This window comes from Vipera berus, assembly GCF_964194415.1.
Source record: "Vipera berus genome assembly, chromosome: 14".
NCBI classification, from domain to species: Eukaryota; Metazoa; Chordata; class Lepidosauria; order Squamata; family Viperidae; genus Vipera; species Vipera berus.
Window position 1 is genome coordinate 3,329,731 of NC_138217.1, and position 27,110 is coordinate 3,356,840.

The 27,110-nt window shown below is 49.2% G+C and overlaps 1 protein-coding gene across 1 annotated transcript in view; it reads right to left on the reverse strand.

Moving 5' to 3' along the window:
* Window positions 1-24,883, reverse strand: part of PRODH (proline dehydrogenase 1) — a 30,752-nt gene extending 5,869 nt beyond the window's left edge. The window contains exons 1-8 of the mRNA XM_081339129.1: window positions 24,542-24,883; window positions 22,903-23,111; window positions 13,006-13,040; window positions 11,970-12,113; window positions 8,233-8,297; window positions 4,670-4,786; window positions 3,040-3,119; window positions 2,097-2,178 (exon numbers count right to left, since the gene is read on the reverse strand). Of these exons, the coding sequence (XP_081195255.1) occupies window positions 2,097-2,178; window positions 3,040-3,119; window positions 4,670-4,786; window positions 8,233-8,297; window positions 11,970-12,113; window positions 13,006-13,040; window positions 22,903-23,111; window positions 24,542-24,868 (1,059 nt within the window). The 5' untranslated portion in view covers window positions 24,869-24,883. The remainder of the gene's footprint in view (window positions 1-2,096; window positions 2,179-3,039; window positions 3,120-4,669; window positions 4,787-8,232; window positions 8,298-11,969; window positions 12,114-13,005; window positions 13,041-22,902; window positions 23,112-24,541) is intronic.
* Between the last annotated feature and the right edge of the window lie 2,227 nt (window positions 24,884-27,110).

Genomic DNA, 27,110 nt, shown 5'->3' on the forward strand with positions numbered 1-27,110 from the left:
CACGCCCACCCTGGCCATACCCACCCGGCCCCCTGAGGGCAACCGCAATGCTGATGCGGCCCTCAATGAAATTGAGTTTGACACCCCTGCCCTAAAGGGAGCCGGGCCAATCTGGGGGTCTGGAGTTGCTTTGTGCCCCTCTGGGATGACTCCCCTGGATGCTTCCCCACATTCCTCTCCAGATGTCAGCTTGGAAGATGAACCAGTTCCTGGCACATCAGGAGGGGAGTTGGTCGAGGGCTCTGAGCAGCTGTCTGAGGGGGATCTGGCTGAAGCACAGCAGCAGCAGGACAGGCCTGAGGCTTCAGGTGGGGAAAGCGTGCAGCTGCAGCCAGTCAGGGATGAGGAGGAGGAACAGCCCTCTGCACCTGAACCCAGAACCGTAGGGCAGAGAAAAGGCAGGTGCAGAGAAGGTCAGATTACTCACTGGGAGAAAGCCTCGCCCTTCTTGATGGGCTGCGCCAGAAGCTGGCTATTTAACACAGCAGACAGATGGCACCGATGCTGGGAACAATGTGTTCATTCCCTAGCTGTGTGTTTCCTGGTGGTTGTGTTTCCTGCCTTGATTTGGATTGACACCGGACCTGGATCAAGCCTTGTGAACTCTGGATTTTTCTGGCCTCCTGAACCCTCTTGTGTTGTGGATTTAACTTTGTCTGGTGGGTTTATCTTGTTTGGGAAACTTTCAAGTGCCTTGTGGACTCATTGGCCATTGCTCTGTGGTCTAGCATTGGCTTGCTTGTGGCTGGACTTAATTGGGACAGTTCTGGGGTTTTGGTGAATTGTTGGGGATATTAATAAACCCACTAAACCAGGGGTCCATGGACGGTACCGGCCTGTGGCATGCCAGCAACTGGTCTGCACAAATAAGCAAAGCCCCATCCGCAAGATGCAGGCAGCACACAAAACCACACACCCTCCGGTCCATGGAAAAACCTCTCTTCACGGAACCGGTCCCTGGTGCCTACAAGGTTGGAGACCTCTGCACTAAAACACCATTATGTGTGTGTGTGTGTGTGTGTAAGTGAGCGGGACTGCACACCTCTGCATGCAAATGTCCGATGCCTGGAACTGCTTTGACGGGCCTGCCTTATTTGTCCAAATCCAGGTCTAATTTTTGCACAGCTATAATAAAAGCCAACAGGGCCTTGCAGAGCCTGCCATGTCCTTGCAGCCCAGAGGGGGATGGTGGGCTTGCTTCCCAGGGGAAAGACTCTGCTCTCCCAAATGGCCATCACGGTGCACCTGTCTGAGCACACAAAGAGCCACGGAAGGATCAGCAAATGTGGGTCGTCTCCCAATGTCTAAAACAGGCTTATCGTTGCAACGGTGACTCTGAATGGGGGGCGGGGGGGGAGGAAGGAAGGAAGAAGGGAGGCTAGAGAAGCCACAGATGCTCCCAACTGCCAGCCAAAGAAGATCCTGTTCCTTTATCATTGCTTTCCACTATCTTCTTCCAGAAGCAGCTCAAACAGCCATTCCTGACTTATTTAAGCTGGCCAGCCTGGCCGAAGATGGCTTTTCTGCAGCTGGTTCAGAACAAGAGGACGAGAAGACCCCAGCCTACTCCTCACTTAGCTGCAGAGGAGAGATTGCACACTGCATGGACTGCGAAGAATTGCTTGATATCAGACGGGTGGCATGTACATTTAATAAATTTTAAAAATACATAAACCACCAATCCTAAATGCTGCAAACATTGCTCGTAGATCTTGTTAAATGAATTTTATTTATTTTTATTTTATTAGACTTATATTATAATGAATGTTCCTTTACAGAGTTTTGCAGCCCTGACATTTACTGGGGGAGGGGGGGGGAGGCAGGCAACTCACTGAGGACTAGCATCAGCTTCTATATTTGGGAGAATTTTTAAGCAGCAGCTCGCTAAGCCAGTGTTTCTCAATCGTGGCAACTTTAAGGCTATGCTGGCTGGAGTATTCTGGGAGTTGAAGTCACGCACCTTCAAGTTGCCACAGTTGCCACTGCCCTAAACCAAGAAATGTGTGGTTCAAATGTAGATCCTGAAGACATCCTAAAAACTGCTACACCCTCATCTCCATCACAACCAAGAACTTCCTTGCAAGTCTGGCGTTTACCTTCAGGTTTGGAACAAGCAGGAGTTTGGAAATTTCCATCCGGGCATCGATCAAACTGTTCCAATCCAGCAAGTCCACCGTCCTGGAAAAAGATTTATGTCAAGCTCTGTTGAGTGGGGAAGGTGGAGAACAGCAGCTTCCCCCCATCCCAATTTTTATCTGGAGGAACTGGGGTTGGCTAGAGAGGTCAGAGATTTTAGGAATAAATGCTGACTTCTGCAGACCCCGTAATCTGCTCTGCCTCCCATCTGTTTCCTGCAACAGCGCCCAGGATCCTTTCCTAAAAGCACCTGACTTCACATTGTCACACGAAGTTAACCTGTCTAGTTTATTGCTCCAACTTCCATTTCTACAGGAAAAGGAAAGTATCTACAGACTCATGGAATAAGAAGAGAAAGAAAGAACATCCTGCATTAACCAGCAATAGAACAATAGAATCACAGGGCTGGAAGGCAGGTCTTTCAGTCCACCCCCATGCTCAGGGCACTTATTCCATCTAGGACAAGTGACTGTCCAGTCTCTTCTTGAAAACCTCCAGTGATGGAGCACCCACATCTTCTGGAGGCAAGCTGTTCCACTGGTTAATTGTACTCTCCTTAGTTCTAGGTTGCTCCTCTCCTTGGTTAGTTTCCATCCATTGCTTCTTGTCCTGCCTTCTGGTGCTTTGGAAGATAGGTTGACCCCCTCTTTTCCATGACAGCCCCTCAAATACTGGAACTCTGCTATCATGTCTCCACTCGTTCTTATTTTCACTAGACTAGATATACCCAATTGCTGCAACCGGTCTTCCTGTTTTAGCCTCCAGTCCCCTAGTCATCCTTGTTGCTCTTCTCTGCACCACTCAGCTTTCAGTAACCCAGGAGAATACATGCATATTGGCCCAGGGACCTGGAATAACCCACCTAGTTGGGACACAGCAGAGCTTTTCAAGTCGGCAACTTACCCCGTCAGGCCCAATTTCTCGCCCGCAAACCACTGCTGGCTTTCCGCTTTGGTGGCAATCCCCAGGTTGGCCAGGGCTTCCTGCCAGAACAAAAAAGTGCCACTTCAGTCCTACAGTGCCCAGTCAGGTCTTATTCTTGAAATGGGTCTTGTGCCAAGCACGAATCAGGTTTGGGATGGAAACTAGCCCAGCGTTCTGAGGTCACGGTTTCCCAGTACCAACCTCCTTTGTTCCGATCTTGGAAGAAGCGTCCCGATGCTGGAATGAGCTGTTCTGACTTCACCAGAATGGGTCCCACCTTGTAGTGCAGCGGTCCCCAACTTTTCTGGCACCAGGGACCAGTTTTGTGGAAGACAATTTTTCCACAAACCGGATTGGTGGTGGGTGGTCTCACATGCAACTAGATTCCACGCACGTGCAGATAGAAGTTTTACGTGCCCGCTGTTTGCGCGGCCTGATTCCCAACAGGCCATGGACTGGTATGAGTCCACAGCCTAGAGGTTGGGGACCCCTGTTGCCGTGGTCAGTTCAGACTGGGTTTTTTTTGCCTGGGAATGGAGCTTTCTGATCTCCAGTGAACCCTGTAGCACCATTTCAAGGTCAGAAAGGACTATTCAGACCTCAGCATATCCAGCCCCCCAGAGCCCCTATGTGAGAGAGTTGGGCAGTTAATGTGTTTGATATATAAATATTCTGTACCACTATTTACTGGCACAGGGCACCCTCCCCAGCTCTCATCTGCCAGCTGAGAGTGTCCAGGCTGCGCAGCTAGGAGCTACAGGAGATGAAGCCGTGTCATGGATCTGCTCCCGGACCTGTCTCTGGATGCGAATTCAGAGGAGGGCAAGTTTGAGTTGGCAGACAAAAGCACGGAGCTGAGTGTTGGTCAGGATCAGGGCTTGGAGGGTGCTAGCCTGATGGAGCAGCCTCAGCTGAGTCCATCGGACGAGCAACAGGTTGAGGCTGAGTGAGGTGAGCAAGTTGGCCAGGAGGTCCAGGTCAGGACCGGAAGCAGCTTCCGTCCGTTAGCAATGAGGTGGAGTCCACACCTCCTCCAATCCAAGGACACGTAGAGCAGAGAGGAGACAGGCACAACGCTGGTCAGCTAGACTATTCGTGAGGAGGCAACCTCACCTTTCACGAAGGGCTGCACTGGCATTGCCTACTTAATCCCCCACCCTTGAGGACTTGAGTGTTGCTGGAGCAACCTGCCGAGTTTTGTGCCTTGTGTGCCTCTGCCGTGTATCCTGACCCGTTCGAATTGTGAACTGCTTTCCTGGAATTTGTGTGTCCCCTTTGGGGATTCTTGCTATGCTGAGCTTGGAATCTGGACCTGTGTAACAGGTGTGCTTTCTGAGGACCTGTTGGGGGTTTTGAATAAACACCAGTAGAATTCTTTCCATGTGTGCATGTGTGTGTGGGGTGGTGGTGGTGGTGGGAGGGGGAATGGGGCAACACAAAGGGAGAGCAGTTTCCAGGAAAGAGCCTAGGGCAAATGTCTTTGGGGAAAGTGCCTCTGCAGCCACCTTTGTTCCCAGCACCTGTTTTCCAAAAGGTGTTTTTTTTCCTCACTGCGGGAATCGGATCTCCTTAGCCAACTCCATTTTGTCAACCCCTGCCAGCAACTCACCTGCAGCTTCTCTACCTCCAGCTTGGTTTCCAGAGCTGCCAAGCCCACCTTGCCCTGTTCAGCAGCCAGTTGGTGGAAGAAGCTTCTCCATTTCACCAGCACCTCTGAGAACTGCAGCTGGAGGCAAGCAGAGACCGAATGAGCGCCCCTTTTCTCGAGTGAAAACCTCTGCGCCGCATCCCTGACAGTTTGGTCAGTCCAGGAAGCATCCCTTGCATCGACCAGAAACCTTGTATGGGCACTGGCAGATCAGACCTCTCGGATAAGTGGATAATAATCGATTATTATTTTTTTCAAAAAATAAAAATCTGATTTTTTAAATTTCAATTGGATTTTTTTTATTTTTAGCAAATTTATTTTAATAAAATGCTTTTGGAGTAAAAAAAAATCTCTCTAGTTTTCTATTTAAGATACATTTATAATTTAGTTTATTCAGCATGAAATGGAGCTTAGTTATGTAGCAGGAGGCTGTATACTCCGCAATATTTACATTTTTGGTAAACTCATTCCATGAATCCACGCTCTGCAAGCTGAGATAACACGCACTGCAATTTACATTCACACAATTTCACAGTGACCATGAGATAAATCATAAAGTTCAGGAATGTTCCTTTATCCCATTGTTTTGCAAATCTATGTACATTACAGACTGTGTGATTGATTGAACAGAAATGCATCTGTACCAGGCTCTAAGTGTTTTAATTACCGTAAATAAAAGAATTTGAGTACTTCTCCAACTATGTGTGATTAAACCTATTAACCTAAAGTCAGTTCTGGCATTGCTATTTTACTAAACTGGCAGCTTAGTATTCTAAATAGAAAACCTTCATTTTGTTTGCAAATAATAACATTAAAGATTCTAACCACCAGCAAGAATGAATCCTTACATTTAAAGAGCACCTGTCATTTCAGATCCATCGTGGCAGCGCCTGTTAGCTGTCCGCCACGTCTCTCACCTTGTTGTGTTACTGCCACATCACCAGCCGTGAATTAAATCGACTTGATTTAAAGCAAATCCACCCTGTGTTTAGTTGTTAACGAGGAAAGGCAGTAGCCTTCACAAACTATAGTCCCGGAGTAGCAAAGTTATTTTTTAAAAATGCTGCTTCTAAATTGAGGGGCTCCACTATGATGCATACCGGTAGCTGTTTTAACCCCATCTGCTAAAAACTGAATCCTGCAGGCCTTTACCTCAAAATTAGGGTTAGCGGATATTTTTCCCCCGCCAACCTTTAAATGCAAATTGGATCCTAGAGTCAAGTAACCATTAAAAAAACAACAATGGAAAACGGAGCCTTTAAAACAATTAAACCCCAAGGAGGGCTGGCTTTTTCACAGGAGGGAAGTGCCTGCTGGTGACCATCTGTATCAGGGGTCTTCAGACTTGGCCCTTTTGTGACTTGTGGACTTCAACTCCCAGAATTCCTCAGCCAGCATGGCACACTGGCTGAGGAATTCTGGGAGTTGAAGTCCACAAGTCATCAAAGGGCCAAGTTTGAAGACCCCTGATCTATGTCAAGATGCGAAGGGCTTGGCTAGAGATGCTTGTCCTTCAGAGATTCTCTCCTGAGGACCACCTTCAAAGGCTGCCCAGGGGATCTAGGATTTACTTACAACAGCGAGCACCAGAACTTTCTGGCAGCTCACAAAGGGGAGACAGAGGCTCCATGCGGAGACAGATTGGTTAAACATTCTGAAGCCAATTTGAGCATGTGCTGTTTCCTTCTGAGCGCACAAAGACGTCTGTTCAAAATGAAATCAGAAAACTGAAGTGGTAAGCCCCCTCGGGACATAGAATGGAATAGAATAGATCTGGAAGGGACCTTGGAGGTCTTCTATCCAGTCCGGCCCCCTGCTCAAGCAGGAGAACCTAGACCATCTCAGACAAGGGACTGTCCAGTCTCTTCTTAAAAACCTCCAGTGATGGAGCACCCACCATTTCTGGTGGCAAGCTGTTCCACTGGTTAATTGTCCTTGCTGTCAGGAAGTTTCTCCTTAATTCCAGGTTGCTTTTCTCCTTGATCAGTTTCCATCCGTTGTTTCTTGTCCTGCTCTGTGGTGCTTTGGAGAGTAATTTGACCCCCTCTTCTTTGTGGCAGCCCCTCAAATACTGGAACACTGCTATCATGACACCCTTGTCACATACACCAAATGTCACATTCATTTGGAAGAGTTCATTACTAACAGTTGCTTTGCATTCAGGTTTTAAAACTAGTGCTATTGCTTATACTTTACGTGCCTCTTGTAAAAAATAGTCAGGTACATGAAATTTCACCACTTGAAAAATAATACGTGCCTTAGGGTATGAGAGTCAGCTTCCTCCCATGTATGAACTGCACATGGTGGATTGTGACCAACAAATGCTTCTGGAAAGTACACATTAGTCACTCGCCAAAGCGTTGCAAGACTCCCGATTATTTTTACTGCAAAGATTAACATTCTTGCTGCTTGAGGCATATCAGATAATTAGGAGATTTTAAATTGCACCCAATCCCTGCAATGGATTGTATTGTGCAGGGTTCTCCAGATGTTGTCAAACTACAAAGTACTCATTAATTTCAGCTTTGCCGCTGCCCATCTCCTGACTGAATTTGGGTGGCCCACAATGTAAAAATAACTCAGATATAACAAAATAAATAGAGTGGGGAACTAAACAAAACGGCAAAGCCAGAAGCTACTTCAGACTGTACAGCTGGGGTCCCCAACCCTGGCAACTTTAAGACCTGTGGACTTCAACTCCCAGAATTCCCCAGCAAGGAGGCTCTAAGCACCCTAACCAGGCCTGGGAGGTCAGCTTTAAGGCTTCTGGGAGGACCACAGGAGCTCATTGCAGAGGTCAGGTGCCATGACAGAGAAGGCACACATCCTGGGTCCTGAAAGGCGGCCCTATTTCATCAAGGGGACCCCACTGCCGGCTTTGCCAGCAGTGAGAGGCTGTGTGGGGGAATTGAGCAACATCTGCAACGTCTGTCTTAACCTCAAGGGCCCGAGACAAATGATGGGTCAGTAGGAAGCCAAGAAACTAAAGTACTACATCCAGGTTTGGTCTCCACACTATAAAAAAGATGTCGAGACTCTAGAAAAAGTGCAGAGAAGAAGCAACAAAGATGATGAGGGGGACTGGAGGCTAAAACATATGAAGAACGGTTGCAGGAACTGGGCATGGCTGGTCTACTGAAGAGAAGGACCAGGGGAGACATGATAGCACTGTTCCAATATCTGAGGGGCTGTCACGGAGAGGAGGGGGTCAACCTATTTTCCAAATCCCCTGAAGGCCGGACAAGGAATAACGGATGGAAACTGATCAAGGAGGGATTCAACCTAGAAATAAAGAGAAATTTCCTGACAGTGGGAACAATCCACCAATGGAACAGAAGTTGCTTTCAGAAGTTGTGGGAGCTTCATCACTGGAGGCTTTCAAGAAGACTCCCATCTGTCAGAAATGGTGTAGGGTCTCCTGCTTGGCTAGTGGGGTTGGACTAGATGACCTACAAGGTCCCTTCAAACTATTTGTTATTCTCTTCTAACCAAATGCTGCCTATCCAGACCAGGCAATCACCTACCAGGAACTGCGGCCTGCCCAGCGCTGTGAGTTTGATGGCAGAGAAACCGTCTTCTGAGCTGCCTCCTGAAAAACAACCACGTTAGTGCCTCAGGGCACTACCACCAGCCTCCCAGCATCTACCCAGGAGCACTTCAGCCGCCCTGCCGTGAGGAGCAGGGAGGTCAGGAGCCAGAGTGATGCTAAGGGGGGGGGCTCTTGAACTCCTTCAATCTAGACCTCCTCCAGGCACATCGGCTTCCACTTGCAGAACTGAACAGCAGCAGCCCAGTTGGCCAAGAAGGCTGGCAACCGGAGTGAACATGAGGGCTCCTTAACTAGGCAACGTCATCAGGGCTAGCCAGGAGTGCTGTTTGCTGTCAGTTTATATATATATATATATATCTAAAATATATATATATATATGTATATATGTGTGTGTGTGTGTGTGTGTGTGTATATATATATATATATATATATATATATATATATATATATACACACACACACACACACACACACACACACACACACACATATATACATGTACATGTACATGTACATATACATATACATATACATATACATATATATATAATTGATTGATTGATTGGACTTATATGCCGCCCTATCTCCCGAAGGACTCAGGGCGGCTAACAACAATAAAAACAACAATACAAAAGTTAAAAGAAATTAAATAAACAGCCCCAATAAATAAGTTAAACTAAACAATTAAAAATTAAAAAAAAAACATTTTAAAAAACCCTGTCGTCAGTCCAGGTCAGCCTGATGAAAAAGGAAAGTTTTAAGGCCGCGGCGAAAGGACCGGAGATCCGGGGCCATCCGGAGCTCAAGGGGGAGTTGGTTCCACAGGGCTGGCGCTCCCACAGAGAAGGCCCTCCCCCTGGGGGTCGCCAGCTGACATTGTCTGGCCGACGGCACCCTGAGGAGGCCCTCTCTGTGTGAGCGCACTGGGCGATGGGAAGTCGTTCCCGGCAGCAGACGGTCCTGCAAATTTCCCGGTGTCTTATATGCTGGTGTCTTGCATGTCTGTGTGGGTGGGTGGGGGGTCTTAGGGATTCTTTGGTTGGGCTCTATGGCAGTTTCTTGATTGGGGTCTTGCTTACTTGATTGTTGGTCTAAAGTTGACCTTGGAGTTAATCTACGCCAATCTGGACGCTGATTTCTGGTGGGGAGGTGCTGGAGTCTTTTTCTCTTTGCTGCTGGTTGATGGGTCTCTTTGGCCTAGTCCAGAGATCTTGTTAATGTCTGGGTGTCTATCGATGGCTGATTTGTCAGAGGGCCAGGCTTCTAGAAGTTCCCTGGCATTTTTGTATTTGGCCTGGTCTAGGATGGTCACATTTTCCCAATTGTGACTAGGTGGAATCAGCTGTCAATGCTGCAAACATTGACATGTTTTTGCACTGACAATGTAACAGACAGCCTTTGGTTTAAACTGCTTCACTTTGAATCTTGAAGGAGGGAATTTTTCTAACGTCTATTTTGAGAAGATAAGAAGCCCACGTACAGAATGGGAGGAGAGACCTCATGTGTGAAACTAATTGGATAATGTGGAGAGACCTCACATGTGAAACTAATTGGATAACGTGATTTATGATGTGTAGATAAGGGCGGGGATTGTGTGTATGTTACGATGGGTTTGGGGGGAGGAGATTTCAGATTCTGGCATCCCGATGTTTCATTACTAAGACTTTTTAGATAAATAATATGCCTGCAATTTGTTTGATTTGTCTCATTCATCGGAACCATGACATCATGCCAGAATCTACTTTCTTTCAAAGGGGGCTACTGAACTCCCACCGCTGTCTCTGGTAAGAGACATAAGCTGGCAAAGATTCAGGGAAGAATCCTCAAGGTGGAAAGAGAAGGCCTGATTGCTAGCGAAACTTCTGAAGAGGAAATAATAAATAGTTTTCTGTGGGAAGATGAATTTGGGCCGATCTCCAAACATCAGCAGATAACTGAGCTTATCTTGTCGTCAAGCTGGAACCACTCCAGTAGAGAATACGGAGGCCAGACTGTGCGGCAAGAGGCCTCAGAAGCAGAATGGGGAGGAGATGTCATATCGTCAGCCACTGAGAATCTGAGTGAGTGGAAAATCCTGTCTGCAGATCAGACTGCCTGCCAGACCCAGGAGTCCCCTGCCAGGCCCTCCAGACCCATAGAGACAGAGGACCCCAGCCTGGGGATTCTGCAGCAATGGGAGGTTGGGAAGCCCCCACAAGTGAAAGGCCAACAACCTTTGAGCTTGCCGCAGCTAATAGAAGCCTTGCAACAGCTGGGGGTAGTGCAGAAGTCTGGAGATCAGGAGCTGGTGGGAGGACAACAGCAAGGGTGGCAGCAGGAGGACCCAAATGTGCAACCCCATACCAGAACACCCTCAGTTACCCTCCGCTTCCCAGACTCTCAATCATTGAGTGAGGAGTTGGGAAGAAGTCTGGAAAAATACAAAGGTGGCTTTAAAAAAGACTTTTGAGACCTACAAAAAGCAAGCTGACAAAAAGAGAGCTCCCCAAAGAACATTCCAAGTTGGGGAAAAGGTCTGTTTGTTGACCAAATACCTACGCCTTAAACTACCCAATAAGAAATTGGGACCAAAATTCTTGGGGCCTTTCCCCATTGGGAAAATCATCAACCCGGTCACAGTAAACCTGAAACTACACAGACTTTTGGGGGAAATTCACCCGGTGTTCCATTGTAGCTTGCTGAAACCTTTTCAAATCTCCACTTTAAGACCTCCCCTTAAGAAAGCACCTGGACCCCTCATGGTAGCAGGTCAGACCCATTACGAAGTGAAACGTATTCTTGACCCTAGAATCTTTAAGGGAAAATTGCAGTACCTAGTACAGTGGAAGGGATACCCATTGTCTGAAGCCATTTGGGTGAAATCTAGCGATGTGAAAGCTGACAGACTTATCCAAAAATTTATGAGAAACACCCCAACAAACCAAAAATCAGCTCCTAACTTGTGTTTGTTTACATTAGGGGATCTGTTTTTTTGTAAAGGGGGCCGGATGTCAATGCTGCAAACATTGACATGTTTTTGCACTGACAATGTAAGAGACAGCCTTTTGTTTAAACTGCTTCACTTTGAATCTTGAAGGAGGGAATTTTTCTAACGTCTATTTTGAGAAGATAAGAAGCCTGGGTACAGAATGGGAGGAGACCTCATATGTGAAACTAATTGTATGATGTGATTTATGACATGTAGATAAGGGCGGGGACTGTGTGTGTGTTATGATGGGTTTGGGGGGGAGGAGATTTCAGATTCTGGCATCCCTCCGTGAGTGCCGATGTTTCGTTTCATTACTAAGACTTTTTAGATAAATAATATGCCTGCAATTTGTTTGATTTGTCTTATTCATCGGAATCATGACATCAGCATCTTTGGAGGGCAGCCAAAGTGGAGGCAGCCCCAGAGCTGCTTGGACTCCAACCCTGCCCCCCATCTCTCCCCGTAGGCCTGATCCCAGGTCATCATCTAGGGCAGGGGTAGGCAACCTTGGCTCTTTTATGACTCATGGACTTCAACTTCCAGAATTCCTATTCTGGAAGTCCACGAGTCATAAAAGAGCCATGGTTGCCTACCCCTGATCTAGGGCCACATGTTTGCCCATCCCAGCTTGGAAGGCAGGTTGTACAAGTGTGTGTGTGTGTCCTGCACCCTTTTGTATTCCCCGTGGGAGGAAGCACCTCTGATTTGGGGGAGGCTGACGGGGGCCCCTGAAGGCTGCTCACCTGAGGCCTCAATGCATTTCAGGAACGTCTCCATGTGCCGGTCGCACTTGGCTTCATCGGCGTAGAAGTAGGTTCGGGCGCCAGTGACGCCATCCCGCCGATCCCCAAACTTGTGGTGGACGCTGTAGCGCTTCTCTCTCTGCTCTGGGAAGGACAGCAAATAGGGAGGGACCACCCCCCTTAGCCCCAGAAGCTCCAGCCTCTTTAGACCCTGAGCCCATCAAGCCCCCTCCTCTCAAAGCCATTGCTTCAAATTCTGGGCTTGACCAAGAATCCTGGCTGCCCATCCTTGCTGGTTATCATGGTTTAACTTGGGTGAGGGGGAGGTGTCTCCCACATGGGCTAAATCTGTTTACATTCATGATGTGAGGCAAAGCCAGCCAAGACAAGAGAGCAAAAACGGTGACCAAGCCTGGACCAGAAGCATCCATAAGAGCCGTGGTGACGCAGTGGTTAGAATGCAGCACTGCAGGCTAATTCTGCCGACTGCCAGCAGTTTGATCCTGACTGGCTCAAAAAGCTGACTCGGCCTTCCGAGGTCGGTAAAATGAGGGCCCAGATTGTTGAGGGCAATAGGCTGACTCTGTAAAACCGCTTAAGAGAGGGCTGTAAAGCACTGTGAAGCGGTATATAAGTCTAAGGGTTACTGCTATTTGGGCTTTCAGAGCCCCTCACAAGGTATTGGGCCAACCTCTTAGCCCTTTGGCTGTTTTGGAGAGCTAAGGAACAAATAGGGCAGCTATTCACAATTCCTTCCTACCTACCTCCCCCCTCCCCCCAGAAAAGAGCCGGGCCCCCACCACTTTGGGTATGCGCCCCTTGACATGCCTCTGGCCCTACAGCTTCTTCTGGGGCTCCTTGGTCAGCAGCCCTGCGTCAAACGCAACCAGAGAGAAAACGTTGCACCTTGCAAAGCCCCTCTTGGCTGCAGGGGGGGAAAGCAACAAGGCCGAAGTCTTTGCTAGCTCCCCACCCCCCGCCAGGGCAGGCTGGAGACCCCAAACAGACCACCGCATTCCACAGCAACTTTACTTACTGCCTGTCTCCTTCTCAAAGGCAGAGACGCAGGAGCTGGGAAGGAAGGAAGGAAGGAAGAAAACTTTACTTTCTGCCATGGGGTCTCCAAGCTACGCCTCCCAAGCCACTCACGCTGCAAGTACTGAACGCAGCCCAGCCAAGGAGGGCACAGCTGTCCACAGCAGCCCAGAGACAACCTCAAGAGTTAGGATTAGGGTCTTCCAGCCTAAGTTACATGCACATGTGGCAATATCGGAATCTGTGGGCCTTGCGGTCAAATCTCCAGGGCCGTGGCTCAACAAGGAAAAGGTTAGAGCAGGGGTCCCCAACCCCCGGTTCCGTGGACCAGTTCCTAGCCGTGGCATGCCAGCAACCGGTCCGCCCAAACAAGCAAAGGCCCATCCGTGGGATGCAGGAAGCACACAAAACCACGCACTCTTCGGTCCGTGGAAAAACCTCTCTCCACGGAACCGGTCCCTGGTGCCCAAAAGCTTGGGGACCTCTGGGTTAAAGTGTAGGTGGCTTTCTACAAATAGTCCTTGACTTATGACAGTCACCTAAGTAAGGTTTGAAGTTGTATGGACTCCCTGGGAGTAGAGTTAGTTCCTGACTTACAGTAAGTTGCAACAGTACTGAAAAAAGTGACTTATGACCATTTTTCACACTTATGACCGTTGCAGCATCCCCATGGTCAGGGTTAGGCAACCTTGACTCTTTTGTGACTCGTGGACTTCAGCTCCCGGAATTCCTGAGCCAGCCATGCTGAGGGGAAAGAGGGAGGTTTCCAAGCTGAGCCTTGCTGGCTCAGGAATTCTGGGAGTTGAAGTCCACCAGTCATACAAGAGCCAAGGTTGCCTACCCCTGCCCATGGTCATTTACATTCGGATGCTTGGCAACTGGTTCATACTTATGACGGTTGCTGCATCCTGGGGTGATGTGATCGCCTTTTGAGACCTTCTGACGGCCAAAGTCAGTGGGGAAGCGAGATTCACTTAACGACCGTTACTAATTTAACAACTGCAGTGATTCCCTTAGCAACTGTCGCAGGAAATGTCATGAAATGGGGCAAAGCTCACTTAGTAAATGTCTCACCTACGGCAGCAGCAGAAATGTTGGGCTCAATTATGGTCCTAAGTTGAGGACCGCCTTTACTTACGACCTGGTTCTGAAGATATACTGGCCACTCCTACCCCCTGTGGTCACCTGACCGCATTTTAGGTGTTTGGCAACTGGTTTATATTTACAGCCCTCTGCCGGTTTCCCATGAACATGTTTTATGCTTTTGCCCAAAAGCAGCTCGTGGTGAATCATTACGAGAACCATAAAGAGAAGGCTGCAAAAAAGGTCGTAACATCAGTCAGTCACGGGGATGACCTGTTTTACAACCATTAGGGCTTACAGCCCTAATGGGCAGGCTCCGTTAAGGTCGTCAGTAGAGAAAAATCTGTACCATTACAGACAAGTGACTGCTATCATGACACCCCCGTTTCCTCTTTTCTGTAGACTAGCCAAACCCAAGTCCCGCAGCCGTTCTTCGAATGTTTTAGTCTCCAGGCCTTGGATCATCTTAGTTGTCTTCTCTGGTGACCCGGTGGTTGGGTAGGGGACTCTAAGCCATTCAAGTCTTCTGGGTTTTATCCAGGATCCTGAGATTTATCCAGATTGCAGTCTTCATGTTGGAATGCAGAAAGCAGAGAGGAATGCATGGGGGGGGGGGTTGCGAGGAAAGGGCAGCTGCAGCGGACAGAGACCCTCCCCAAGCGAAGCCTGTTAGACCAGGGAGCTTTTGGGGAATTTGCAACCAGAGGAGTCTGCAGAAACCTGGGCGGTTCATTCCCCTAACCGGAAGTCTTGTGACCCAGAGGGGCTGCTGGAATTTGTGATGCTTTGCCAAAGCTGATTAAGGAAGGGGGGCGGGGGGGGGGGAAGCGAGGGAGTTGACTGTCCCTCCTTCACATCCACTTCCAAGGGCAGATGCATGAGGCAGCGTCTGTGTTGCAATCACCCCCCACCACCCCCACCCCTAGTCTACAATGTTTTCAGTGAGGTCCAAGAAAGGGATCCTTACTGGCTGCGTAGTTTCATAATAAAGGTCTTGCTGGATTTTGAGTAAATAGCAGCGTTCCAGCATCTGAGGGCTGCCACAAAGAAGAGGCTTTTCCAAAGCCCCAGAAAGTAGGACGAGAAACAACATGTGGAAACTAATCAAGGAGGGAAGCAACCTGGAATTAAGGAGAAACTTCCTAACAGTGAGGACAATTAACCAGTGGAACAGCTTGCCACTACAAATTGTGGGCGCTCCACCGCTGGAGGTTTTTAAGAAGAGGCTGGACAGACACTAGTCTGAAATGGGATAGGGTCTCCTGCTTGAGCAGAGGGTTGGACTAGAAGACCTCCAAGGTCCCTTCCTCCTCCATTCTGTCTTCCCGAGCTGTGGAGGCAACTGTTCCTGCACTCCTGAAGGTGGGGCCAGGTTAGGACAGCTCAGGACTGACCTGATCCCACATTTGGAGTGTCACCCTTCACGTGGGAGCCTGGATTGACTGGGAACTACAGGTTTCATGGTTTAAATAGCTATTTTGCGCATGAACTTCCTTTTCCAAATGTCCTTTAAAAAAAAAAGACACCTTGTTCAATGGATTCCAAGAATCAAAAAGCTTGCACGTCATTTTCAGCCATAATAAAGACATCATATAGCTAGGTCTTAGACGTTTTTCCCACAGTCCAATCCAGCTCTGCCTATTTTTCAAGGTAACTGAAGGTTGGTTGTGTCTGTGTTTCCCAGCAACTTGGCAGCAAATTTTGATTGATGTTCCAGCCCAGAAGTGACTTAAGTGCCTGATGGCCCTTGACAGGAGTGGCAAGTGTTTACTCTGGGGCAGGAAAAGCCGCCTGGAAAAGTGGCTCCGATTCAGGTAATCCAGAATTTAAGAGCTAACAGGCAAACTTCCCAGGAGCTTTAGTGAGCTAAACAAATAACAAAAAAAGAACCAATGGCTTTCAACCTATTCAGTCCAAAGAAAAAACTGCCTCAAAGTTGGCAAGATGGAAGAGGCAGTCTTTGTAAAGCAGCCCTTTGTAAACCCCCCCCAAGGGGAAAAAACTTCCTGTTCCAGAAAGTCCCCTTAATTCACCCTATCTCCAGCTCAGACAAGAAGAAACTTGACGGGTTCTCTCTGAGCTTGGTTATTTTCTTGCAGATGTTTCATTAATCAATCAGAATACAGCTGGAAGGGATCTTGGAGGTCTTCTAGACCAGACCCCCTGCTCAAGCAAGAGACCCTATACCATGTCAGACAAATGAAGTAGAAGTAGAATAGAAGAATAGAATAGAATAGAATAGAATAGAATAAGAAATATAGAACAGAATGGAACAGAACAAAACAATAGAATAAAGATGGAATGGAATGGAATGGAATAGAATAGAATAAAGATGGAATAGAATAGAATAGAATAGAATAGAATAGAATAGAATAGAATAGAATAGAATAGAATAGAATAGAATAGAATAGAATAGAATAGAATAGAATAGAATAGAAAATATGGAATGGAATGGAATGGAATAGAATAGGATAGGATAGGATAGGATAGGATAGGATAGGATAGGATAGAATAGGAGCTGGAAGGGACCTTGGAGGTCTTCTAGTCCACCCCCCACCTCAGATAAGTGACTGTCCAGTCTCTTCTTAAAAACCTCCAGTGATGGAGCGCCCACAATTTCTATACCATTCTTTAATGATTCCATTCCACTATTTAGAATAGAGCCGGAAGGGACCTTGGAGGTCTTCTAGTCCAGCCCCTCGCTCAAGCAGGAGAACCTATACCATCACAGACAAGTGTCTATCCAGTTTCTTCTTAAAAACCTCCAGTGATGGAGTCCCCACAACTTCTGGTTAATTGTCCTCCCTGTCAGGAAGTTTCTTCTTAATTCCAGGTCGCTTCTCTCCTTGATTAGTTCCCATCCGTTGTTTCTTGTCCTGCCCTCAGGTGCTTTGGAGAATAGGTTGACCCCCTCCATCCTCTTTGTGGCAGCACTTCAAATACTGGAATGTTGCTATCATGTCCCCCCCCCACCCCAAGTCCTTCTTTTCTCTACCATACCTTTACCCAAACTAGGTAACATGAAATTTAGGTCCATGAAATTTAAAGAAGCGTCTGCAAGAAGCTCAGAGAGCACCGAGGACCCCTCATTTCAACCCTGAGCTACAAATATTCTCCTTTATTGGTTGCCAGATGCCCAACCGCCAACAGGGGCAACCAGAGGGAGGAAGATTGCCAGATTGTGACCCGCAGATAAAGGGCAATTCCCCTGCGCAGCCAGGGCTGAAATGAATGGGAGCTTGCAAAACAGATTGCCAAAATGCCACCCTGCAGATCAGATGGCATAGTACCAGGCCTGCCAAGAGCCGGATTATCTGATCTCGCCAGGCCAAGCAGAAAGAGGAGCCGGGTGCGCAGGGCTCCCAGCTGGGATTTGCACATGCTTCTGGCAGCTGCCTGGCTTGTGTAAGGGATCTGCCTCTCCCGCAGCCAATCCGGCGGAGGGGCCAGGCCGTCCCTTGACCAATCGTGGAGCAGAAGGCTGTTTGGCAAGACACGAGGAACACACCATGTCCCAAGAAGAAACACCACCTTGTGACGCAAAGGCAGGCAGGACCCTCTCGGCTTTCTTCCTGGGCAGGGCAGAAGCAAATTCCCAAGGGGGGTGGGAGCTGCCTAATCAGTTCTTGCTTCCAGATTCCGATGCAAAGCAGCTCGTCTCAAGGGGAGAATGCAAACAGGAAGCGAAAGTGCGCAGAACAAGCCGTGCGTGGGGGAGGCGCTGGCAGCAATGAGCAATGACCTCAGCAAGCTCCTTAGAGCAGCTGCGTTTCTCAGCCCAGGCTGCTTTTTAAGATCATGTGAAGTATTAAACTTTTCCCCTAACCACATGAAGTATAAATACTGCTTTATACAACCCGAGTGCCGCGTAACAGAGCGAGCGCCTGTTACTCGTCCCAGCTTCTGCCAACCTAGCAGCTCGAAAGCACGTAAAAATGCAAGTAGAAAAATAGGGACCACTCCGGTGGGAAGGTAACAGCGTTCCGTGCGCCTTTGGCGTCTAGTCATGCCGGCCACAGGACCACGGAGACGTCCTCGGACAAGCGCTGGCTCTTCGGCTTTGAAACGGAGATGAGCACCGGCCCCTAGAGTCGGAAACGACTAGCACGCATGTGCGGGGGAACCTTTACCTTTATACAACCTTAGTAAGGCCACACTTTGAATACTGCATCCACCTTTGGTCACCTCATTATAAAAAAAAGGCCTGGAGACTAAAAGAACGGTTGCAGGATTTGGGTCTGGCTAGTCTAGAGAAAAGAAGGATGGGGGGGGGGAGAGAGACCTGATAGCAGTCTTCCAGTATCTCAGGGGTTGCCCCAAAGAAGAGGGAGTCAATCTATTCTCCAAAGCACCTGAAGGCAGGACAAGAAGCAACGGATGGAAACTAATCAAGGAGAGAAGCAACCTGGAACTAAGGAGAAATTTCCTGACAGTGAGAACAATTCATCACCTGCCTCCAGAAGCTGTGAATGCTCCAACACTGGAGGTTTTTAAGAAGAGATTGGACAGCCGCTTATTCTCCTGCTTGTGCAGGGGATTGGACTAGAAGACCTCTAAGGTCCCTTCCAGCTCTAGGGAATTCTGGGAGTTGCTGCAGACATCTTAAAGCAGGGGTCTTCAAACTTGGCCTTTTATGACTTGTGGATTTCACTTCTGGCTGAGGAATTCTGGGAGTTGAAGTCACAAAAAGGGCCAAGTTTGAAGACCCCTGTCTTAAAGTGACCACAGTAGAGGATGAATGCCTTAGAGACTTGAAGGGAATCTACCCAGTGCTAACCCTAACCCAGTACAAGGGGAGCAAGGAGGAGACCCCCGCACAATCACTGGCAAGATCTGGTCATTACAGCCCCTCTCCAGCCATCTCCGCCTCCCTAACCTTTCCTCTCTCGGGTGGATTTCCAAAGTGGAGCCGAGAGGCGGCCTGGGCAGGGGACAGCGAGTTTCACAGATGAGCAAGGAGCAGGTTCGAAACCTCCCACTACCCAGGGAGGGGGTGACCCAGAGTCCCCCGAGGTCCTTCTGGGACCAGGGGAGGGGTGTTTTCTCCCAGGCCAAAATTGGCAGCATTCCTGGAGAACTGCCAGGTTACTGGAAAGATGAAACCCTGCTTCCTTTACGTAATCTCTTCCCAACATGAGGCCGGGTGGGGAAGAAGGCAAGTTATGGGAAGCTGCGCCGCTCAGAAAAAACATAGAATAACTCCTAGTCCAACCTCTTGCTCAAGCAGGCGACTACATATCACCTCTGACAAATGGATGCCCCACTCTTCTTGAAAACCTCCAGTGATTGAGAACTAGACTGCATCTCTCCTTGAGAAGTTTCCACCCAGGGCCTCTTGCCCTCAGGTGTTTTGGAGGACAGGTTGACCCCCCCCTCTTTCTCTGCGACACAATATTGGAAGAAGCTATCATGTCACCCCAGTCTTTCTGTCCAACCACCAAAAAAGCTGCTGCTCAACTGCCCCTCCCCCATCACAGGAATGCCCGGTGGGGGTGGGGTGGGTGGGAGGAGGAGGTCCTGTTGCTTTTCTCTCTGGTCTAACTTGACCCAGTTTTCAAACATGACCTTTCTCCTGCTGGTCTCTCCTCCTGTTCCTTTCAATTTTGGAGAATTATCCTGAAGTCAAACTGACCAACCCAAGCCAGCTCCCCTCATCGTAATTTTATTCTAAGAATCTGTTGGGCAGGAACAAAATGAAAACCACCCGTCAGAAGCCAAGTTGGGGTTTGGGAGGTGGGTTTTTTTTTATTCCTTTGGGTTCTGCTCTCATTTTGCTATAGCCACTACAATGTATCCTCTACGCTTCCCTCTATCTGCCTGTTCTTTGAACTGTTTCCCTCACTGCCAGCCTGGGGTGAGAAAGGAATGCATCTCCGGCCATCTGGCTTATCTCTGCCTGCGGAAGCGTCTTATCAAGCCCAACCCCGTTCCCACAGCGGGTTCACACCTGGAGATTGGCCCGTTTGAACTGACTGGATGGACTACTGGGGTGGGTTTTGCTGGATGCTCCTTTAACTTCTTGATTTGCGTGGGAAACTCTCAAGATCCTGCCTTCATTGCCTGCTGTCAACTTCTCCTAATAAAAGTTCCTTTTGGAATGAAGCTGTTTCAGGGGTTCTGCTTTCTTAGGAGGGAGGATTGAGGCGGGCCTTTACACCACCACTACCCGTGGCATTTAGGGCTGAGATTAAGACGCTGGGTTTTATCAGCTGGAAAACCGACAGCCCAGGTTTGAGACCCAAGCTTCACGCAATAGGGTGAGTGCCTATCTTTGCCTCAGTTCCCGCCCACCTAGCAGTTCGAAAGCATGCAAATGCGAGCAGATAAATAGGTAGCGCTTCGGCGGGAAGGTAACAATGCTCTGTGATGTCAAGCTGGACACATGACCACGGAAATGTCTTTGGACATTATATTCAGAATAAATATGGGACTAAAAAGTTTCACTTAGCATTTGAATAAGTAGCGGATTTATATGATGTATAATTAGCTTGTAGTTATTTTATTAAGAGTTAAAGTGCGATAGAATTTAATATCTGATTGTTGTTTGCATATTTTAGATCATGTTTGTTTGTATTTTTATACCCTGTATTTAGCTCTGGGAAGTCGGGGAGGGGGGAGGGGAGGGGAGAGTTGGGGAGGTTTGGGAAGAGGGGAGGGGGAGGGGTTTTGTATTCAAAAATGTATTGTAAAACTTTTCAATAAAAAAAAAGGAAATGTCTTTGGACAGGCTGGCTCATGGCCCTCAAAATGGAGAGGAGTGGCGCCCCCTATGGTCGGCAACTAGCAGAATAAAATGTGCAGGGATCCTTTCCTCTCCCATCGCATGTGGGACCACCTGCCCCGCTTTCCTCATACTTGCAATGCTACAGGTCATCATGTGCTATTGTTTTAAACATCCTAAGTATTGCCCTGGGCAGGTTAACACATGCTTCCAGTACAGCAGCTGCATTTTAAAAAAAAGCATCATTTGTAGATCAGCTGTGACTGCTCTGTAAATGACACCGAAGAATCTTGGAGATTCTGATAAAAAAGGTCCGGCTGCCTGCAGAGAAACCCAGCACCACACTCACTGCACGCACTGAAGCTCTTCCTCCAAGTTAGTTGTGAAGGAGGCATCAATGCAGAGCCAGCTTGTAGATAGGTTGGCTGTAAGCCCTAATGGTTGTAAAACAGGTCATCCCCGTGACTGACCGATGTTACGACCTTTTTTGCAGCCTTCTCTTTATGGTTCTCGTAATGATTCACCACGAGCTGCTTTTGGGGAAAAGCATAAAACATGTTCATGGGAAACCGGCAGAGGGCTGCAAATATAAACCAGTTGCCAAACACCTAAAATGCGGTCAGGTGACCACAGGGGGTAGGAGTGGCCAGTATATCTTCAGAACCAGGTCGTAAGTAAAGGCGGTCCTCAACTTAGGACCATAATTGAGCCCAACATTTCTGCTGCTGCCGTAGGTGAGACATTTACTAAGTGAGCTTTGCCCCATTTCATGACATTTCCTGCGACAGTTGCTAAGGGAATCACTGTTGTTAAATTAGTAACGGTCGTTAAGTGAATCTCGCTTCCCCACTGACTTTGGCCGTCAGAAGGTCTCAAAAGGCGATCACATCACCCCAGGATGCAGCAACCGTCATAAGTATGAACCAGTTGCCAAGCATCCGAATGTAAATGACCATGGGCAGGGGTGGGCAACCTTGGCTCTTTTCTGACTCGTGGACTTCAACTCCCAGAATTCCTGAGCCAGCAAGGCTGAGCTTGGAAACCTCTCTCTTTCCCCTCAGCATGGCTGGCTCAGGAATTCCGGGAGCTGAAGTCCACAAGTCACAAAAGAGTCAAGATTGCCTAGCCCTGGTCTAACCGGTTCCACTCATATAACGGTCAGTCCCACCCCAACGTCCTTCATGCCCCCAACCCCCACTGGCCTTGTGGGAAGAAGGAAAAGATCCTGGAGGAATGTCTCAAGGGCACAGCAAAGCTGCTCATGACCCTTTGACTCATCGCTGAAACCCGAAACTCAATTTTCAGAGGCGATAAGGCCACAACAAACTTGGCGATTACACATGACTGAAATAGTTCCTGCAGATTAATGGCTGGGGCACTCCTTGCATCATCCCTGTTTTCAAATGCTTCCCCAAATCAGCCCTTTCCTCTAAGCCAACGCCTCCCCCGCCCTTGCCATACCCCTTCTTATGTAATGGGCTGTGACCTCAACTTCTCCAAATGATTGCTGCAGAGGGAATGGGCACCCCTTGGCACGCAGATCAGCCCTCCCCCTGCGGCCTGTTGCCACACCAGAAGAGGTGTGGCATTCTGGGAGGCCAGCAAATCTTTCCAGGGCAGCAAATACAGAGTAGCACCACGGTGCTTCCGAGAATCTCAATATTTCCTTGATCTCAAAGCGTCATCTCCCTTGACCATATTAGGTTGTGGTGTAGCAGGTGCTTTAGGCCAGAGGTCCTCAACCTTTTGGACACCAGGGACTGGTTCCATGGAGAAAGGTTTTTCTGCAGACCGGAGGGGGGCCTGGGTTCATGTACTGCCTGCATCCCACGGATGGGGCTTTGCTTGTTTGCACGGCCCGGTACCGGTCCACGGACAGGGGGTTGGAGACCCCTGCTTTAGGCCTTAAGGGCGAGGTTATCGCTGGTTTTAGCACTCTACAATGAAATACAGGGTGGACTCATCTTAAGTGCTTTTGGAAGCTCCAACTCCACTGTAACCGGATGTATGTGTTTGACGGGAAAGGGTCCTAGGTACTTGGTGCCTAACGTCTTGGACAGCTGCAACGATTGCAAAACCAGAAGAGTTTCTTACTCTAGTTCCTTCTTCTTGGCCTCCTCACTGGTCAGGTCCTCTTCCACACTGTAGTCCAGCACAGAGCCCACGCCGTAGGCACGGTTGTGCCGGATGAGGGGCTTGATGGCTTCCTGGTCTTCTCCAGCCACAAACTGCCCATAGAAGGTCAGCTTCATCACCTTCTCAAAGAGCCAATGGCCCAGCAGCTTCTGGCTGAGGTGCATCAGCTGTGGAAAGAGGGGGGGGGCAGTCACAGGGCTGGCTTTCTCACTTAACACCCCACCCCTTTTGATCTGATTACCCGGAAAAATGTTAATTCTTTTGTAAAACACTCCTTACAGCAGGGGTGTCAAACTCAGTTTCATTGAGGGCCGCATCAGCATTGCAGTTGCCCTCAGGGGGCCGGGTGGGCGTGGCCTACTGGGTGGGCGTGGCTAGAGTGCGTATGGCAGGGGTCTTCAAACTTGGCCCTTTTATGACTTGTGGACTTCAACTCCCAGAATTCCTCAGCCAGCTTTGCTGGCTGAGGAATTCTGCGAGTTGAACTCCACAAGTCATAAAAGGGCCAAGTTTGAAAACCCCTGGCGTATGGCCTACTGGGTGGGCGTGGCCAGCTCTACATCGTTGGCATCAAGGGTACCTATGGGGGCCTGGGCAGGAGTGGGACAGATCTGAGGGTCTCTGGCAGAAGGAGGGTCTCTGGGCCAGGGCCAAAGCAGTGGGGGGCCGTTCCCTCACTCTTTCCAGGATGGCTTCGTGGGCCACATGAAGCCACTTTGCGGGCCGGATCTGGCCCCTGGGCCTTGTGTTTGACATGTCTACCTGACAGTTTCTTAGGAATAATAATTCCTAGAGCTGTCACTGTTGATGCTAATAAGGGTAGACTGAAGCTTTGCTTTTTTGCAACTCCACCCCTAAAGTTGCTTCTTCCAAACTTCTCACGTTCCTTTAGGTTGCTTGCAAAGGGCATGCATGCATGCACTGTTCACGGACTGCAGTAATTCTGCAATTCAACCGGGAGAAACCTCGCCTCCCCCCCCCCCCCGTTTGACAGCCCAACCTCTCCCCAACACCCGCAGATGTCCCGGGGAGCCAGTCAGGGGTACCAGTAAAAGGGCAGCCTGCACCCAATTTTAGGATCCTCCCGGGGAGGGGACAACCTGATGGGTTTGGGGTTTTAACATTATTTTAACTAACTTACTACATTGGGCACAATAATTTAACTTTAAATCTTGTATCCTGTATTCTTATTTTTCTTGCCCTGTACACCGCCCTGAGTCCTTCGGGAGAAGGGCGGTATATAAATCAAATCAAATCGAATCAAATCAATAAATAAATAAACAAACAAACAAACAAACAAACAAACAAATAAATAAAACCACCGGCTACGCTGCCACAAGCGCATGAAACCTCCTCCGTTATCGGAACACGGGTCGGGTCGGAGCACTCAACAGACCATGTCAATCCCGTCTTTCTCATCCCGTCCAAAATAACAGCCCAATTTTAAGCCAGAGGCACCGCCGCCTTTCTGTTACACCGAGAGAAACCTGCCTCCGAGGATGAAGGCTGGGAGCAGCTGAAAGGGGCTCGGATGCGCCCCTTCCCCGCGGCCGTTGGGCTCTTCCAGGAAGGCAGGACCGGCCGGATCCTCGCTCACCTGCTCGGCGCGCTGCACCAGCGGCTCCAGGGAGCAGAGGCGGAGCACCAGCAGCCCGCGCAGGAGCTCGCCGCTGGTCTTGCTCCGGAAAGCCTCCCGCGCATCCGAGAAGTTCACCGCCCGCGGCTGGGGCGGCGGCGCCGGGCGCTGGCGGAGGTGCGTGCCGTGCGCGGGCACAGCGTCCGCGGGGACGGCATCGTGCTCCGGGCCGGCCGCAGCAGGAGCCGGAGCCGCAGCCGGAGCAGAGCGCAGACGGCTCGGGACGACGACGAGGGACGTGGCAGCGCGGAGCGCCCCGCGAGACAAGCAGCAGCACCGCCCGGCCATGCCCGCCAAAGCTAGAAGGGCGAGCCGGCGCCGGGGCTCGCTTAAATAGGCGCCGCGTCTCGCTGGCCACGCCCACTAGCCCGCGCGCTCCGCTGGGAGCGATTGATTGGTTGGCTCCGCCGGCCGGGGCCACGCCCACTCTGGAGCTTGCCTATTGTTCTCCGCTTCTTCCAGGCACGCCCACTTCAAGCCCCGCCCCGGGCCATCAGGAGGCGCTCGAGAAGAGGTTGCGAAGCGAGTCTGGAGCTGCGACTCCGGCGACGCCTCGCCCGGCAGCTTCGCCCAACTCGTTGCCCTCCGGCCGGGCTGGGTGGCGAGAACGATCGCTCCCCTTTTGCCGCTTGGTGTGGAAAAGGGGAATTCGCGCCAGCGATTGGGATTCTTCCCCCCCAGTGAAGTTGAAGTTTGCGGAAGATGCAGGGAGGGAGGAAGGGCTGGCTGGGAAATTGCTGCGGCACCCCCACCCTGTGTACCCCTCTCCTCTGGACTTCTAGAAAGAGCTTTCTAGTGCCATGGTGGCCCAGTGGTTAGAAGGCAGCATTGCAGGCTAATTCTGCCAACTGCCAGCAGTTCGATCTTGACTGGCTCAAGGTTGACTCAGCCTTCTGTCTTTCCGAGGTTGGTAAAATGAGGACCCGGATTCTTGGAGGCAAAGATGCTGACTCTGTAAACCGCTTAGAGAGGGCTGGAAAGCACTGTGAAGCTGTATATAAGTCTAGGTGCTATTGCTCCTTCCTTCCTTCCTTCCTTCCTTCCTTCCTTCCTTCCTTCCTTCCTTCCTTCCTTCCTTCCTTCCTTCTTTCTTTCTTTCCTTCCTTGTTAGTATGCAGTATTTGCAGGCTAACTCTGCCAACTGCCAGCAGTTCAATTCCCACCGGCTCAAGGTTGACTCAGCCTTCCATCCTTCCGAGGTCACTAAAATGAGGACCCAGATTGTTGGGGACAAATATGCTGACTCTGTAAACCGCTTAGAGAAGGCTGTAATGCACTGTGAAGCAGTATTTTAGTCCAAGTGATATTGCTAGTGGTATCAATATGCCTTGGCAGCTTGTAAAACCTCTGGGCGTGTTTTCTCCTCCTTTAAGAAAGGGCATTTCCTGGATTCGTCTGGATTCTGAGCCAGGTAGGCGATTTGGCACTGCAGCAGCTTCGCTAGTGGAGATGGCCATCGGAGTCTTCTCAGAAGGGTGTGGTGGTGGAAGGGCCCTGGGACAGGAGGCCTCTTGTACACTTGACTGACGGTCAGGCCAATCTGACCAGGTGGACAGGATCTGTGCTCCATCACTGGAGGCTTCAAGAAGAGACTTCCTTCCAATCCTATTAATCCGTATTCTATGTTTTATCATAATCATCTCCAGAGTCTGCCATGAAAATCGAAACCAGGATCTTTCCTGAGATCCTGCAGGGTCTCAAGATGAGGAAGTAAAAGGCCACAGGAAACACTTGCCTCCTACTCAGCTTACATGGATCTCTCTTTGCATAACAAGCAGAATGCTCACCTTTTGGAGGCCGTGATCAGGTCCATGTGTTACAATAATGTGTTGTGGTTGATTGTGGTACATGTAGCAAACTATGCTTAAACTAACCTTTGTTTAGTGCGCTGGGGGGGAATCTAACCTCCTTTAGATGCCAACCCCCCAAAAATAAAAATGAAAATAGAATATTAAATCTATAAAGTAATAAAAACAATTACAAAACATGGTTGTATGGAGTACCTCCTCTGTTTCAATCATGTTTTCCCCTGACTTTAATAACTTTTACTCCCACTTTGGGTCAGATTACAAGCAATTTTATGACAGAGTGGAAGGAAGGACAATTCACCCGTTGGATTCATTGTCAACAACTGTAAGCGAGTATGAACTTCAATATAGAGAAAAGTAAGGTATTACACTTTGGCAAGAAAAACAAAATGTGCAGGTACAGATAGGTGAAACTTGGCTCAATAGCAGTAACTGTGAGAGGAATCTTGGCATCCTAGTGGAATATGAGCCAACGATGTGCGGCAGCTGACACAGCCCTAGGCTGCATTAACAGAGGCATAGAATCAAAATCACATGAAGTATTAATAACACTTTATAAAGCCTTAGTAAGACCACACCTGGAATACTGCATCCAGTTTTGGTCACCAATGGATGGAAACTAACCAAGGAGAGAACAACCTAGAACTAAGGTGAAATTTTCTAACAGAACAATTAACCAGTGGAACAGCTTGCCTCCAGATGTTGTGGATGCTCCATCACTG